This window comes from Misgurnus anguillicaudatus, chromosome 13, assembly GCF_027580225.2.
Source record: "Misgurnus anguillicaudatus chromosome 13, ASM2758022v2, whole genome shotgun sequence".
In the NCBI taxonomy this organism is placed as follows: Eukaryota; Metazoa; Chordata; class Actinopteri; order Cypriniformes; family Cobitidae; genus Misgurnus; species Misgurnus anguillicaudatus.
Genome location: NC_073349.2, coordinates 31,622,557 through 31,640,649, shown reverse-complemented (window position 1 = coordinate 31,640,649; position 18,093 = coordinate 31,622,557). Strand labels below are relative to the sequence as shown.

Below are 18,093 nucleotides of genomic sequence, written 5' to 3'. Positions count from 1 at the left end.
TGTAATTAATAAATAAATAAAACAAAAATGTTATAATCTATAATCAGAATGTAATAAATGGAGGAGGGCTGCATAACAATCGCAACTAATCGTTTGCAAAAGTTTTTGTTTTCATCATATATGTTTGTGTATTGTGTAGTGATTTTGTGTGTGTGTATTTATATATATATAAATACACACACATGCATGTATATATTTAAGAAATATACATACAAGTATATACATTTTATATATTTACATATAATTTATATATACATTTAAATACTTAATATATACGTAAATTATTTTTTTTTAATTATACAGCAAGTGTGTGCATTTATATATACATAAATTTTAAACATAAATATGATGTGCAGGGTTCCCACAGGTCCTTGAACTCTTTGAAAGTTTGTGAATCTGGGGAACAATATTCAATGGCCTGGGAAGTTTTTGAAAATCTACATACATAGATACAGGTCATTGAAAGCGCTTGAATCTATTTTATGCAAGTTTTCTGGAAAAAAAATCCATATTATTCCGTGTGTAGTGTAGGATAATATCATACAAATTCTAGACTTTTTAAGCACACGTGCTAAACTGTTCACTTTAAATGTTTATATCTTCTGTAACCGAATGTTGATTCATACCAAAATGCTTTTTTGCATAGTTGTGTTTGACACACGAAAATGTCTTGATTATGTATGTAAATGTTATTCCCTGAGAAGGGAACGAGACGCTGCGTCTGCCATACTTCCTGCGTCCCTGTAACGCCGTCCTTGGCAATATTTCAGATATCGATATACTTCCTGGCTCCCGTGTCACCCTGTCTTTGTCGTTAAGCCTCACCATTGGTTAAATTTGATATACACATTCAGACGCACTTACCCCTGGAGGCGTCCCCAAAGTTTTACCACAGTGACGCAGCGCACGTTCCCTCTACAGGGAACTGCAACAATGTATCTTAAAAGACGATGTAATCTTGCTCTCACTTGAAATGTGTCCCCACATTTAGTCCTTGATTTTGAGGGAATCGGACCTGGAAAGTCCTTGAAAGGTCATTGAATTTGAAGTTAACTAAGGTGTGGGTACTCTATAGATGTGTGGGAAACAAATACTATTATTCTGCAACCGATTAGTTGTGATTAGTCGATATGCTGCCCTAATGGAGTAAATCCACCACAATGTACTGTCAACACACATCAGGTTTGACTTTATTCCTTGTGTGGATCGTCCAATTTTCACTTAGATGTTGTGTGTGATCTTTAAAGGTTCTCCATGTTCTTGACAGGTTCTTCAGCTGTGTCCTGGATTCAAACACATGCATAGATGCTTTTCTACAGACATAATAAACTTTTTTCTTTGAAAGCAGACATATTTGAAAGAGTGTAAATGAAAGCCTTTAAATATTGACCACTTACATGCTCTTTTCTTTTTGTCCCCTATTTTTTGTCTCTGCCGTGTTCAGGATGCCAAAGTAAGTTGAGTGTTTTTGAACGTGTTTGTCGTCATTGTGTGTTTCTGTCATCTGTGAGTCATTGCACATTCAACCCACATGATGATTATTTTCAGATCTCGCAGGATAAATTTTGCTCAACTCATCTCCGTGTGCCTCATAGATATCAAATAAACCTGCTGCGCCCGGAGGGGTGACAATACCCCCCCCCCCCATATCAAATATATAGAATAAATATAACATCATGGACACTAGTCATAAAATAATCCTTCAGCATAAAATGACAAATCTGTAGTTATTTATTAATGTTAAATCAGATCTTTATGACTCTTATGAGAGATTTAAGTTTTCATCCACATGTGAGGAGTTGTCATGTTTGGGTGAAGTATTAAACACACATTTTAGGGGTAAAACACAAGGACTTCACCTCTTAAGTCGGCTTGAATTGAATCTTTTGTTTTGTCTGTGTAATGTTTGTGATGTGTGTGTGTTATACAATATTTCTTAAAATATATATTAAAATAATGTTTGACTCATTATAATGATTCAGTTATTCGTGTTGCATTTCTTTATATTCACTTGTATACAGAAAAAAAATATTTTCCTATATAAGAGAACAGTAATGATTGTGTAATAAGAGTTTTAAATCATACTGAGTGAGCTGATGAATCTATGTAAGCCTTCATTTATCATCATAAATGTCTTTAGTGTTTGGTGGTAAATGTTAAAGCCAAACAGATGCTTTGATCCTGGAGTGTTTGTTTATCTCCTTCCAGGAAGCTGAAACTCCACGCAGTGTCCTGGAGGAGATCGGACTCACATAAACCCATCAGAGATAAACCGTACCAAACCTAAACCCACTGAGAGCCTGTCCATTTAAAGATGTAGCAAACACGCACACAACACACAACACACACATCATGAGTTTGTTTCATGGTTCATACACTGAAATATTGATCAAGCATCTGATGGATCTGCATCTGTACTCGTCTATCACACAGATTATTCACACCAAATGCAGAAATCTGAGGGAAACTTTTTAAAGATCTTCTTAAGATCATTTTACACGACTCTGCAATGTTTCCCAATGCATTGGATTTTGTAGCATTCACAGAGGTCACTTTTCTAATACAGCACTTACAAGATATTGACCCTGTTTGCCAACGATGCATCATCATGAATTAATGTGAAACTGTAATCGAGATGGATGCACATCCACAAACAATCCAAAAGACAAGAGATTAGATCACAAAACCAAAGAGTGTTTTATTCATTTCTTTGTCGTGTGTTAGATTTCAGTTTGTAAGGCTTTAAACAGACTGCAGAAGGAAAACACTTACAGATACAGCCGTACTGCAAAATATTGTTCAAATGTGTCTGAATGTATTCACAAATATGTGTTTTTGCTTTCTCACATGAAGCATTACAGCATCATTAGTGTCAGTAACAGTTTGAAAAGACTCAAGCTGACTTATGGTTAAAAGTTAAAGTTAGTTAATCTGGTGATGTGTACAGCTTCATGGGAGCCCTACCATTAAGAAAATGTACCATGTTTTTGTGGTAAAAGTGTAGTAACCATGTTTTTTGTGTGTGTATTGATTAATATTAAACTAAGCATGGTATGGTTTTTGAAAACCATGGTTGCAAAGACCATGGTTATTTTGTCGTTACCATGGTTTTACTACAGTAAACATGATTTTTTTGTATTAAAAACATGGTTCATTTCCATAAGGGACATAAGATAGTAAATATAGAGAAAAAAGATGAATGCTGGCTAGTTGTCTGACTAATAACACAAATCCTCTATAAACTAGAAAATCTATCAACCCTTACGGAAATGAATCATGGTTTTATTACAGTTAAAACCTAAAAAGTCAAAAGTTAAAACATGGTTTTGCTAATAGTAATCAATACACCCAAAAACATGGTTACTACACTTTTACCACAAAAACTTTGATTATTTTATTTGTGTCCATGGAATGAAATTCAGCTTTTTTTGTGCCTTTAGCACGAATGTCTTTTTTGTGTCACTTGCACAAATTTCTATAAATAGTTTTTTGTGTCTGTGGCACGACTGAAGTCACACGTCATTTTATATTTAGTTTTTTCCTTTTTTTTACAATTATTGCTTGGGGTCGGAATCACTTTCTGTTACATTTTAGACATCCTAACCCAAACCCCAACTCTTAACTTCAACTCCAGATGAAAATAGTTTTAAAAGCGGAAGAAAAACATGTAGAAACCAATACATAAAAGTACATCCTAACCCAAACCCCAAATCTAACCCCAAGCCACAATGATTTAAAAATAAGGGGAAAAAAGAAAACAATACATAAAACACATGAAAAATAAAGTTGTGTTACGGACACCAAAAACTCTTCATAGAAATTTGTACAAGTAACACGAAAAAGACATTTGTGAGTTTCATTCGTGCCATGGACACAAATAAATTAATCAAATTTTTTGTGACTATAACACGACTTGCCGTGAGATCATGTTGTAAAAAACATGGTTACTACACCTTTATAGTTTTAAAAGCGTAAGAAAAACATGTAGAAACCAATACATAAAAGTACATCCTAACCCAAAAGTACATTCAAACAAATTTATAGAAATATGTGTGAGTGACACGAAAAAGACATTCATGCTCAAGGCATGAAAAAAAGCTGAATTCCGTGCCTTGGACACAAATATATATATTCGACTTGCCAGATCATGTTGCAAAAAACATGGTTACTATACTTTTACCACAAAAACATGGTTAATTTTCGTAAGGGAAGCTCTTGTTAACAGCCGTAATATACATCATGTTAAGTGTAATGCAGTATCTGATCATTCACATACACAGTTTGTTTCAGATTCATAACCTGAACAACCTCACTGATATCTCACTGTGTGTTCAACAGCCAGCGACACTCCAACACTGTTTACTTCAATGTGTTACTTCACCAAAATCACTGGAAACTCAACTTTTCCTGAGAGTATTGTTAATAGTTGTATGTGCTGTTATTGTGCATGCTGGTTGGCTTTAAAAGGTTGTTAAGCGTTGATGTAATGACAGTCAGGTTTTTACATGTATGATGTGTACAGTAACAGCGTGTGTGTGTGTTTTTAGGCTGTTAGCTTTCATTCACTTGATGTTTGACAGGCTGTGTACAGAAATCACGCGTGTTATATGTCATTAACTGATAGATTTAAAAATACAGCTTCACTGATTTCTGTCCATCTGGTTCTGAAGAGACGCTGTGTGTCGTTGTCATTCTTAAATCAACAGTGTTTGATGTTAAACATGAAATAAAATAGTTTACAGCAGTTTATAATGGTGCAATTTTATTCTTATTGATGTCCCTTAAAGATGAAAGATATGTTGAGATCACATGACTAAATAGATTCTCAGTGTTTCTTCTTCTCATACATTACTTCATACAAAGCTCTGTATTGCTGTTTATTTCTTATTGCATTGTAATAACCGAAGCCTCATTCACAGAAAACTGCTGTGAAGTTAGTTGACTCTTTAAACATTATTGGTCAATATGTTTTGACTAGATTTAATAGTTAATAGTATTAGGTGTAAATCATCTGTTCAAGTTTAATGCTGTCAGATCCACAGAAAGTTCTTGTTCCCTTACAGTGCTGTTAGTGTAGTTTGTTAAGTTTGTTGAATTTATTTCATTGAGTTCCTCTCCATCATATCATCCTTCATCTGTGTATGAATGATTTTCTATCTCATTAGTATGCAGTGATAACAGACAGATGTCTGGAGATTCATCTTCATGTCGTATGTGAGGAGCAGCGTCAGGTTTGCGGTTCATCAGATGTTAGAAAGAGACAGATAATTAAATCATTGTGTTCATGTCAATCTCTGATCTCTGGGTTGGTTTATATTGACCGTGGTTTTACTGCAGTAATCATGTTTTTTTGTTTGTTTTAATTGTAGTAAAACCATTTTGGTAAGGGTTGACATATCGTGAGCCTCCAACACGATTGTTTCCTCCTTCTTATAAACCTCATGCATGCAAAAGACTGCTAGAAAACAAATCTCAACATAACACCAAATGTTGTTACAATGCTATAAACAAAGTTGCTTTGTGCTAGTTAATGCTATATGTTAGCGTTTAGCCTGAAGTTCTGAAGTTATGTTTTGCAGGTCCAAAATCTCCAAACATTGAACTATTCCTCAAAATCTGTATCTTCTTGTGAATACGAGATATGAGGCTGAAGCATATAAGGTCTGTTTACTTAATGTGAGCTACTGACATGAGCATCGCTGTAAAACAACCAATCAGAGCAGAGCTCGATATTATTATTCATGACCCTTCCAAATAAGGCAGCTCATTTAATTTTCGTTTGATTTTATTCAGGGTTCAGATCTGAATCTGCACATAAGCGGTGACCCAGTAGCACAGTATTAGTCAATGCAATACCAGACGTATCATGGAAAAGTACAAAAAGTGTAAAAAAAAAAAAGTTTTAGTAATCTTACCCTGAACTGCAAAGATCAACAATATGCTATAATAGTAAGGTTAGTAATAAAAGGTTTAAAGTTAAGCATTAACTTTTAAGAGTGATTATTTTGAACATTATTTTACTTGAACAGATTTGATCTATCTTCTGGTTTTCTTTTAAAGATTGCCCTCTGGTGGAATGAAAACCCACAATCGAGACATTCATTTTTATAAGCTTAAGAATCTGAACTGAATTGTTTCTTTCATCTTTATTAGGACAATGACACATTACTACAATATTCATGCTATTATAAGTTAAAGTCACAATGAAATTAAAATGAAAAACTGTCATAACTCATAAATTTTAAAAGCACAGTGTGGTGAAAATGAAATTGAAAACAAAAATGAGTTTAAAAAAAAATTAATATGAAAATTTAATCAAATAGCAAAAACACTGAATCAAAATTCTAATAAGCATGTTTTTTTGTTGCAATGTGTTTGTTACCACCCTAACACTTAATTTTTTTCAGGAGGATATATTGTTGTTCATAATAACCACCAAAGTTTGTGTTCAGCAGAAACATGTACAGGTATATATATATACATCAGTGTACAAAAATGCATGGTAAAGAAAGTGTAGAATATTTCATATATGTGTTGAGTTGTTCAACAAACACACAGACATTAAACATTGAATTAAAATAAATTTGAACTTATTGTTTGCATTTACATTAATATTTACAAAAGACATTGCACAAACAGTCCAAAGTACATAAGATTATTTTACACTTATCTAAACATTACATTATATAAAACATATAACTGGTCATTAAACAACATTACCGGAAGATATTTAAGATAAACATTTAAAAAAACAAGTGAATGCTACGCTTATGCATGTATAATGTTGTGGTGATGAGTTGTGTGTCTGATGTTTTGTGTGATTTGGGGAGATGTCGGAGATGTTCTGGTTCATTCTGTTACTGATTCATCCGCATCAGGATACTGGAATCTGCGCTTTTGTGTTCAGTCAGGTGTGTGATGTTCATAACAACTATAATTGCATCGTCATAGAAATGTGTTGATTTAATTTCATTAATTTCCCCAAAGTTTCCTGGTGACCGTGACTCAGTCGGGTTTCTGGATTTTCAAATACAGGTGTGTTTTGTGACCAGACAAGGAAATAATAATATAATTGTTCTTACTCAGCTTCTTCAGTAGAATCAATTAAATCTGATACTGTAGTTTTTATAATCATAAAAAGCACAAATTGAAATGGACTTATAGAAGAAGACTTCTGACTATGATTAAACATTTAGATAATATTATTAAAAAGCATGTGAAACATTTTTATATTTATTTTAAAAAGACAAGCTGCTTTTTACTGATTTTACTGTTAACACAGGACAAGACTGAAATATTGATAGTGTGTGCAAAATTCAGAGAAGCCTTGCAGTTGTTGCAGATGTTTTACTGTGAACTTTAGATCTGAAGTTTGAGATCTGGGCCCTAATTTAATGATCTAAGTGCAGGGTTTAAAGTGCACATTTTGGATGTGTCCAAAATCCACTTTTGCTAATTTAACGACGGGAAAAATGTTTTTTTGCGCCTAGCACACAGTCTAAAAGTGTTGTTCCTATTCTCGTAATGAGTAATGGGTGCGTTTTGAGTGTAACGAACAATAAACCAATGAGAGTCTCATCCCCTTTAAAAGCCACGTGTGCTCGCGTCAAGCCAATTTAGATGGTGGAGTTTGTAAGTGGAATAACTGTAAGCGGAGGAAGAAGACCACCAGTTTAAGACTGATGTTAAAAATTTGCATTGTTTTATTTATTGAAATGGTTATTTGTGTAATTAAAGCTTTGGTTCTCTTTAAAAGTAATTATTTCAGTCACGGAGTAATAAGTAATATAAGCTGATAAAGTATGATGCATGATCACTGTAAAGCTTTTTAAGAATAATTTACAAATATTCCTTAGAAAGGTTTGCATCAGTAAAAAAGAGTTTTGTTGCAAAACCAGATAAATCCATTTCTAACATTTTTGTCAAAACATGTTTATTATTATGTTATCATGTTATTATTTTGTTTTATGGTGCTAGCTGTATTTTTTTAAGTTATGAAGGTTTAAATCAAAACAAACCAACTGCAGTTGAATTGATATTAATTGGAATGCACAACAAAAAAACAAGATTTCGTTTTGCAATGACACTCTTCATTTGTAACAAACAAGAGATAAAGAATTTACAAATGTGTGGAAAGCCGTCTCAACACTGGGACAGCGCCCTGATTGTTTTGAGAAATATTACAATCTCACAATATCCAAACGTACAAAGTCATCATATACAATAAATCCATAGGGTAGCATTTAAAAACATTTCAAAATAAATGCAATATTTGCACTTTTTAAAACCAAAAAATCTGCTTACCAGGCTACAGGTGAAGCAACTCTTTACGCCTTCTAAAATCCTGTAATCGGTCCTCATTTATGTCCAAGAAACACAATAATAATCTTTTACGTTTAATCCTTTCTATTTTTATATTTAAAAACGTTTTTGTGCTGCTGTGCGTCCATGTGTATGAGCGGTCTTGTTTATAGGCGTGTATTATTAACTACATACACTTTGGTATTAAATAACAAAAACAATTGCGCCATTGACTTTAGACGTTAGAGCCGGTTTTAGTTGGAGTAGTTTATTTTAATTTACTCAAAATAGCAACGCGCCAACAATACGACTGAACACACCTCGTTTTCAGACCAGATCGCCCATGGGCACACAAATGGGCACAAATGCATTTGCTGTTTAAACAATGTGGCGGGCCATGTAAAAATGATAACTGCGTTGGGCTGAAACTAGCAAAAAACACTTGGATCGCGCTGTTCGCCAGGTGTATGATAGGCCTCTGATCTAAACTCTGATCTTTTGTGCCTCATGAAATAAACAACATTGACATTTGAAAAACTTTCTGAAGATTTGTTTGCTTTTATCCTAAGGCAACAAAAGCTGTCAGGTACAATCTCAGAGATATTTCAATGATCTCTCTCTTGTTTTTAATGTTTATAACCTGTTATGTTGGTGACTAAATGTCCTGGTTTGTTCATGACTTCACATCTGTACTAATATAACAAGTCATTAATATAAACATTCTGGTATCATACTGGCCATCTTTGCAACATAACAATGTTTTTTTTAAATATATATATATATATATATTTTGATTAACCCTTCTGTGCTGGATGTGTTCATTTTTAACACATTATGTGTTGATTTTGTGTTCACGTAAATTAAAGGGACAACTCAGGATGTGTTAAAACAACACAAATTGTGTTGTTCAAAAAATAACAAAGAGATGTGTCTTAAAGACAACACATTAAATGTGTGTCCTTAAGTAAACACAACATATGTTGTTTTAACACATTTGTTTTAAAAGTGTACTGCAGGTGATGACAGCATAACAAAAAGAGTTCTGATTATGACAAATGACAACATACACACTCCACCCCTCCTTACTGCTCTCTTTATTCAATGCAAACACATTGACTTAACTACTACTAATTATTATTACTTTTAATAATCACATATTGACACAAATTCTTTGCAGCCGTGTGTTCTTGTGTTGTGTGTCAGATTTTTAATGGCTTTACCATTTAGCCGCAGTTTTATCTGATGAATTTAATGACTTTTGGGATAATAACTCTTGTTATCTCATTAATCATCATCTGTATTGAATCATTTCCAGTATCTGGACACACAGACAGGTGCGTCGGGCTGTGAAACTCAACGAATGTTTTACGCCTGTCGCCTCTCGTGAGGAGGTGGAGCGACGCACAGGTAAATATATATCTGCATGACCAGATGATCCTCATACTTCTTCATACTGACAGAGAAACAAACATCTGCTTATCTGAACTTCACAGACGTCCAAGATCTTTACCAACGTCTGGCCAACTAAAGAAATTTAGAAACACAGGTAATGGTGTATTTCAAACATTTATATAACAAATACTGTATATATATTGAAGCATTTTTATTGTGCATTGTTTTCTCAGATACTGCACATTACATTGAATGTTTGTAATGTTATTATTGAAAGTTATTAAACATTTTCAGTTGCAGTATTTATTAAGGCCTAATGACAGTGTTAACATTAAATATTATGACTTTATAAAACAATTATTTGTGCAGTTTTGTTGAGTTTAGTTAAATTACAACATGTGACTTATGTGTTGAGGTTTTGTTTGAGCTCTAATCTTTGAATTGAATCATGTAATGATATTAAAGTGTGTGAGAGATGCACCGGTCCCACAGGGCATTATTAATGTATGAGCGTTACACACACACCTTTATTATGAGCTCTTTATAAAAGAACTGTCATGATTACTCAACATTATTCGTAATGATTTAATAATAATCATCTACTTAAGATTCGTAGACATTTACATCACAATATAATAGAGGACAAATGCAGACTGACACACTTCTATTTTACTATAACTGTGGTGTTTTTTACTTCAATATTTCTCATATTTATGAGCTGGATATACATGCAGTACAAGTATCATCAGTGTTTAACTGGTTTCAGTGTGATTATAGAGATGTCAAATCCTACCAGAGGTCCTGGAGTCAGCGCGTCTGCGTCTAGTGCTACAGGTGAGGAAGATGAGGATGAGTGTGGTCTATACATTGTACATTTTCTTATTTTCCAGACTGACATGTTAATAATTGTGCACATTGTTAGATTTGCATACGTAGTTCATTGTAATAGCAATAAGAATTAAACTAGAAATTAAATTTTCAACAGAAAGTCAAACTCAATATAGATTTAAAATGTAATGCTGTGTTAAAGTAATACAAATGTAAATAAGTTAATTTTTAGAGTTTAAGTATGTCTGTGTTTTTATCTTCCAGACTCACTTTTGACGGTCCGTTCTATTGACCTTCTGAAATCCAGAGATGGACCGAACCGCAGAGAGCACCACACAGAGACTTACATTCATGATAAACTGATCATCCGCAGAGGACAAACCTTTCAAATGTGGATCGACCTCTCACGACCCTTCAATCCTAAATCTGACCGACTGCAGATGGAGTTTAGGTTAGGTCAGTGTGAATAATACAGCATGCATTTAAAGATGAAGGATGACAGTGTTTTTTATATGAAAATACTTCCTTCTGTTGCAGTTTAATACCAAAACTTTAAATGACTTGTCATGACTGAACATGTCCAATGTGTCTGCCTTGCTTAAAAATTATTCTTCCTGTACAGTTTTTTAGTTTCCCTTCATTACCGCAGTATAACTTTGAGTTCACTATTTCACTAGATTCTTGAGTTACTATTGAAAGCAATGCTGAAATGATATCAGAAGCAGACTTTTTGGGGGATGAGTTGAATTAAATTCTGTATTCATCTCTCACCCATAAAACTTTGACCAAGCAAGCGCTGGAAAATGCAGTTGTTGTTGTTGTTGTTGTTGTTTGTGATATTTTCTATGTTAAATGTTGTTTGAGTACTAAATTCATTTTGTGACAAAGAGGGAAAGGTAAAGAAAAAGTAAGATGAATGTAAATTAACAAACATTTTAACGGTTAGATCAATTATGTGTTAAAGTTTGTTTATTCAGGCAGCAGAATCTATTCATTCATTCTTGTGTCTCATGAGTCATGTTGGGTTTGGATTCGGGCCAGACTCATTATGATAACAAATAACCCCAGATAATCCACCCCTCCTAATTCCTCTTTACTTCTTTAACTATATTCTTCATACTTATGGTTGAGTCACAAACATTTGATGTTACTTTCCAGAATGCAAAACCATGAAGGCAGATGACCAGCCCAGTATCAATGTGTTTTTTTGTGCGTTTATTGTGTTATTGGCTCAGAAATGACACACCTTAACTGTAATAAATGATCTGTTTTCTTTAATCCTCACATTTCTCTGTGTTTGTTTTGTGTATGCATATAACACAGATTATACGTATCTGAATATTCGAGGGATTCGTGTCACAGTTCCTTTAGTGGATGAACTGGAAGACGACCGATGGGAGATGAAGATTGTGGAGCAGAAAGACACAAAGATTAGATTATCAGTCAACACTCCAGCGAGCGCTTCTATTGGTCAGTATAAGATCTGTGTGGTGACGTATTCACCAAAGGGAGGATTGATTTACCCGTACAGCAAGAACAATGACTTCTACCTGCTGTTCAACCCCTGGTGTGAAGGTATGAACACACAAAATCAAATTCAGTTCAGTTACTGAAATCACACTATATCTTTAATCTCTCTCTCTCTCTCTCTCTCTCTCTCTCTCTCTCTCAGATGATTCAGTGTATTTAGATAATGAGGCTGAGAGGAGAGAGTATGTTCTGAATAACATGGGCAGAATTTATTACGGTACTGAGCAGCAAATTGGAACCAGAACATGGAACTTTGCTCAGGTGAGATCATAAACATGACAGTGATCGTCTTTACAGCTGATCTAAATCTGGAAGGATAAACATGCTTCACAATGCCATAGAAGAATCATTTTTGTCTGATTGGTTCCATAAAGATCCTTAAACATAAAAAAACTGTCCATCCATCCATCCATTCATCTATATATCTATCCATTCATTCATTCATCCATCCATCCATCCATTCATCTATATATCCATATATCTATCTATCCATTTATTCAGCCATCCATCCATCCATCCATCCATGTATCCATCTATATATCCATATATCCATCCATCCATCTATATATCTATCTATCCATTCATTCATCCATGTATCCCTCTATATATCCATATATCTATCCTTCCATTCATTGATCCATCAATCCATCCATAAATTCCATCCATCTATCTATATATCCATCCATCCATCCATCCATTCATCCATCCATCTATCCATCCATTCATCCATGTATCCATCTATATATCCGTATATCCATCCATTCATACATGTATCCATCTATATATCCATATATCCATCCATCATCTATCTATCCATCCATCCATAAATCATCCATCCATTTATCCATTCATTCATCCTTGTATCCCTCTATATATCCATATATCTATCCATTCATCATCCATCTATCCATTCATTCATCCATGTATCCATCTATATATCCATATATCTATCCTTCCATTCATCCATTTATATATCCATCCATCCATTCATCCATCTGTATTTCTATCCATCCATTTATCCATCCATCCATCTATCTATCTATCTATCTATCTATCTATCTATCTATCTATCTATCTATCTATCTATCTATCTATCTATCTATCTATCCATTCATTCATCCATCCATCTATATATCCATATATCCATCCATATATCTATCCATTCATCCATCCATCCATCCATCCATCCATCCATCTATATATCCATATATCCATCCATATATCTATCCATTCATTCATCCATCCATCTATTCATTCATCTCTCTTGTTCTCTCATGTTTTCAAACTATATACTCGTTTTGTTTTAGTTTGAACAGGATATTCTGGAAGCTTCTCTGTTTGTATTGGAGAAAGGTCGAGTATCTGTGACAGCGTGGGGAGATCCTGTGAATGTCTGCAGAATTATATCTGCTCTTGTGAGTCACATTCTTCATAAATCAATCAATCAATCAATCAATCAATCAATCAATCGAACTGCAACCAAAATGTGATGTGTAAAAACATATTTCCCTTTTCTCTGTGATAGGTTAACTCTAATGATGATCGTGGTGTGCTGGAAGGTAAGTGGTCAGAGAGTTTTGAGGGCGGGACCGCACCGACAGCCTGGAGCGGCAGTGGAGACATCCTGAGACAATACTATAAAAGTTCAGGGGCGCCTGTCAAATACGCTCAGTGTTGGGTTTACGCTGGTGTCACTAACTCAGGTGAGATACTTTTGTTGTTGTTCAGCACAGTGGTTATTTAACTTTTTCTGCATGCGACCCCCCCCTTCTGGGTATGATGCAAACAAAATCTGAAATAAAACATTATAAAACTTACAGTAACATTTGAATTAAACAAAACATAAATTATACAATGTAGATATGTTTCAGAGCTTTAATTACAGAGAATTTATGATAAATTAATGTAATGTATACGGCATCATCTCGCACCCCCACTTTAAGAACCACTATGACTGAGAAACCTGGTGACATATACAGTAATAGGACAGCTGTCATTCAACTTCAACATCATGCAGCAAATTCTGGCAGAAAAGCATAGATTTAAGATTAATTGTCATATATTTCTGATGTTCAGTATTTCTATTCTTTCTTTGTTTCTCTCTGTCAGTGTTGAGATGTTTAGGAATTCCTACCCGTTGTGTCACCAACTTTAACTCCGCCCATGACGCAGACCTCTCCTTAACTACAGACATTTATATTGACGAGAACCTGGAGGTCATTAAAGAACGTACACAAGATTCAGTCTGGTACGATAAATCTCTCACATATGACCACAAGGTCTTATTTTATTGTTTTATTTTATTGTTCTCTCTCTCTCTCTCTCTCTCCAGGAACTTCCATGTATGGAATGAGTCGTGGATGACTCGTCCGGATCTCCCGGTGGGTCACGGTGGGTGGCAGGTGGTGGACTCAACCCCTCAAGAGCCCAGTCAGGGTTTCTATCGCTGTGGGCCGTCATCTGTCTTTGCTGTCCGTAATGGACTCGTCAACTTAAAGTACGACACACCGTTTGTCTTTGCTGAAGTGAGTCTCATTAACTTTACACGAAATCTTTGTTCTACCTCACTTTTAAAGACACAGATCTGCCGTCTCAATGTGTTTTTAAAGGGGACATTTCACAAGACTTAATTTAAGATGTCAAATAAATCTTTGGTGTCCCCAGAGTACATATGTGAAGTTTTAGCATAAAATACCTGACAGATAATTTATTAAAACATGTTAAAATTGATACTTTTTAGGTGTGAGCAAATGTGCTGTTTTTGGTTGGGTCTTTTAAAATGCAAATGAACTGATAATGCAAACACTGATCGCCATAATGGCGGTTTGTTGAAATTGAAACTCAATTGTGCTGTCAACTATTTCTCTCTCTTTCTCTCCACTAAATGGCTGTGCCATGATTGGATAGTGCAGATTAAGGGGCTGTATTATTATAATAAGATCCCCTTCTGACATCACAAGTGGAGCCAAATTTCAATGACCTATTTTTCACGTGCTTGCAGAGAATGGTTTACCAAAACTAAGTTACTGGGTTGATCTTTTTCACATTTTCTAGGTTGATAGAAGCACTGGGGACCCAATTATAGCACTTAAACATGAAAAAAGTAAAATTTTCATCATAAGTCCTCTTTAAAAAATGACTCTTCTAAGAGTTTAGTAGAATCAGCTACAAGTAATTTGTCAGCTGATTCCCCAGAAAACACAGTGACTTTTTGATTATCTGCCTGTTTTTCTGTCTTTCTGTCTTTGTGAAGTCAACATTTAAAGGTTTTTTTTATTTGTTGCTGATTATTTGTTTTAGGTGAATAGTGATAAAATCTTCTGGCAGAGAAAAGCTGATGGAAGTTTCTCTCAGGTCAGTGTGGAGACAAATTCAATCGGTCAGAGCATCAGCACCAAAGCTGTGGGTTCAGACATGCGTACCGATATCACACATCTCTACAAATACCCCGAGGGTAAACAAAACATCTCCATGTAGACACAAAGGCTTTGTTAAGCACACATAAATCTCATTTGTTTTCCCTGAACTGATATTAATATATAGGACGGATTTGTATTTATATTGTTTATGGTAGATTGACACATTTATGCATATACTGTGTTCAAAACACTCAATGATTATATGCACTTTATTGTCCTTGTTTATGATCTGACTGTTCAGACTGAAACATTTCTAAAAATCAGAATCATGTCAAAATGTTCACATATACTATATTACTGTTAAAGCAACAATGTTTATCTGTTCATTCATGTTTCAGGTTCAGAAGAGGAGCGTATCGCTGTAGAAACAGCCAGTCGTTTCGGCTCTAAGCCAATGGTCTATCCCTTCCCCACGGCCAATGATGTCACCGTTGAAATTAACATGGAGGGGGCGGGGCCTCGTATCGGTACTGATGCCAAACTGACCCTGATCCTGAAGAACAAAAGTTCAGTTCAGCGCAGCACAACACTTCTGTGTGAGGTTCTGGTGATTTATTACACAGGAGTCATGAAAACATCTCTGAAGAAGGAACGAGTTTCTGTCATCCTCAAACCTCAGGAGGGTGAGGAGCGCTCAATTCATAAAAACTGATTAAAATCAAGCATTATGTCATTACAGGAGCATTCTCTTGTGTTCCTCAGTTAAATCCATCCCATGGATCCTACAGTATCGTGAGTATATGAATCAGCTGGTGGGTCAGGGAGCTCTCTTACTCACCGTCACGGGACGAGTCAACCAAACCAAACAGATTCTGGCCACGCAGTTTAACTTCAGAATGAGAACACCAGATCTGATCATCACTGTGAGTAGATTACTGTCAGTAGTACTCGATTTCTGATTGGTTGGGAATCATGCCACATGACCACCTTGAGTGTGGATTATTTTAAAATAATTAAATGGACCGTCGCCAATTATTCCTTACCTATTAACTCACATAGCCTACATCTGATAGAAAAAAACAGATTTTGTTTTAGTCAGGCCCAAATTAGCACAATGTAGTGCCCGAGGGTGACCATGTTGAAGTGCCCTTTCCAAATATTTTAAAGGTCTAATCACAGGGCTCCAGACTAACTTTTTTACTAGGGGCACTGTTGCCCTTGAGTGAAAATTTTAAGAGCGCAAGCAACAAATTTAGGCACACACCTTGAATCAACCTTTAGGTAATGCATTATTCACATTTTCCCCAAAATAACTGTATTACTGACAAATACTTTGATAATATATAAACTTAACTCTATATGCCTTTATTGCACCATAATGCACAATGTATCAAACTTTCAGAATAAGAACTAAATAATCATACAACCCCCTTGACTAATTTTCAATAATAAAAGACTCAATTTACAACAAAAGGTACAATATCAGCAAAATATATAGCTTACTACTGTAGATTTCTTTAAAATTAGCCATAGAGATTTCCTTACTGATCGCAGGTCAGCCGCTAATGGTCAGCTCCACTTTTTTGTCACAGGTGTCCCGTGTTGCTGCTCACCCGCAAAATGCCACCCTGGGCTGCTGCTCATGTCTTAATCTGCAACTGCACACTGGTGGGCTCGCAATTGACTCGTCTTTCAACATAAAATAACAACTAAAAAAAATTCATAATTTGCAGGTCGCGAGTAGGATACTTATAAAAAAACTTTGCAATGTTTTAAAAACTGGTTTTGGCTAAAGTCTGGAGCCCTTTGTGCACCAGAGTACTTGCCCAATCCTGTCTATGGATAATTGTTAGTGTAAGACGTTTACATTTAATGGAAATGTAAATGTTTTTCTCACCTAATATCAAACACATAACCCAACCAACACATGGCAGTTTCCATATTTGCAAATACCAACAGATTGTTTGATTGATTGTTTATGTTTGTTGTTCTTCAGCCTGTAGGAGAAGCTGTGATTGGTAAAGAGCTGACGGTTAAGATATCATTCCAGAATCCACTGCAGCAGGTCTTGAAGAACGTTCTGTTCCGGATTGAAGGATTGGGAATGCAAAGTGTCAGAAAGATCACATATGGGTGAGACCTTCAGTTTAACTGTGATGTACTGTGTAATAAATGTGTTGATTTGATATTTTAAAGTATTAAAGATTTTCTTTTGGTCTGTCAGTGATGTGGAAAAGCTTGCGACTGTTACACTGATGGAGAAGTTTGTCCCCACGTCCTCCGGTCCTCAGAAGCTTCTGGCATCGATGGACTGCCGTCAGCTCACTCAGGTTCATGGAGTTGCTGATATTGTGGTGAAACAACAGTAAAATAAAAATACATTTAATACGGTTTGTTCTGCATTCTGCTCTGAATGACACTTAAACACACTGAGAAATCATTCACATTATTTGTGATTACGATATTTACATTTCTTAGCAAGTTTGTCAACAATAAAGATCTAACATGATTAATCACACTTTCTGTCTGTTATGTTTATAATCTTAACGATGCACATAAGGCTTCTGGGTGCCTGTATTAAAGATTTGAATTTTTAAGTCACTTCTTTTTAAAGTGTTGTAGAGGTTTTCTGGTTATTATTGGTTCAGTTGTGCCCCGCTCGCAAACAGTTTTTATGTTTGTA

General features: G+C 35.0%; 1 protein-coding gene and 1 long non-coding RNA gene across 6 annotated transcripts; both read left to right on the top strand.

Annotated features, from left to right (window-relative positions):
* Window positions 1-505: 505 nt before the first annotated feature.
* Window positions 506-4,818, top strand: LOC129430832 (uncharacterized). Its single transcript, XR_008639655.2, has 2 exons — window positions 506-1,453; window positions 2,209-4,818. It is a non-coding gene; the product is annotated as an uncharacterized lncRNA (long non-coding RNA).
* Window positions 4,819-6,426: 1,608 nt separating this feature from the next.
* On the top strand, window positions 6,427-17,911 carry tgm1l4 (transglutaminase 1 like 4). Of its 5 annotated transcripts, XM_073875618.1 has the most exons (16): window positions 6,427-7,035; window positions 9,617-9,708; window positions 9,795-9,847; window positions 10,471-10,527; window positions 10,786-10,977; window positions 11,845-12,096; window positions 12,194-12,312; window positions 13,359-13,466; window positions 13,577-13,754; window positions 14,161-14,299; window positions 14,384-14,576; window positions 15,352-15,505; window positions 15,809-16,093; window positions 16,173-16,333; window positions 17,407-17,543; window positions 17,635-17,911. In XM_073875618.1, the coding sequence occupies exons 4-16, from the start codon at window positions 10,473-10,475 to the stop codon at window positions 17,777-17,779; spliced, it is 2,118 nt and encodes a 705-aa protein (XP_073731719.1). In that variant the 5' UTR covers window positions 6,427-7,035; window positions 9,617-9,708; window positions 9,795-9,847; window positions 10,471-10,472; the 3' UTR covers window positions 17,780-17,911. The 5 variants fall into 5 exon arrangements, with proteins under 5 accessions (XP_073731719.1, XP_073731718.1, XP_073731722.1 ...); XM_073875617.1 differs by lacking the exon at window positions 6,427-7,035 and having other exon boundaries at window positions 9,238-9,708; XM_073875621.1 differs by lacking the exon at window positions 6,427-7,035 and having other exon boundaries at window positions 9,238-9,708; window positions 10,460-10,527.
* The last annotated feature ends 182 nt before the right edge of the window (window positions 17,912-18,093 follow it).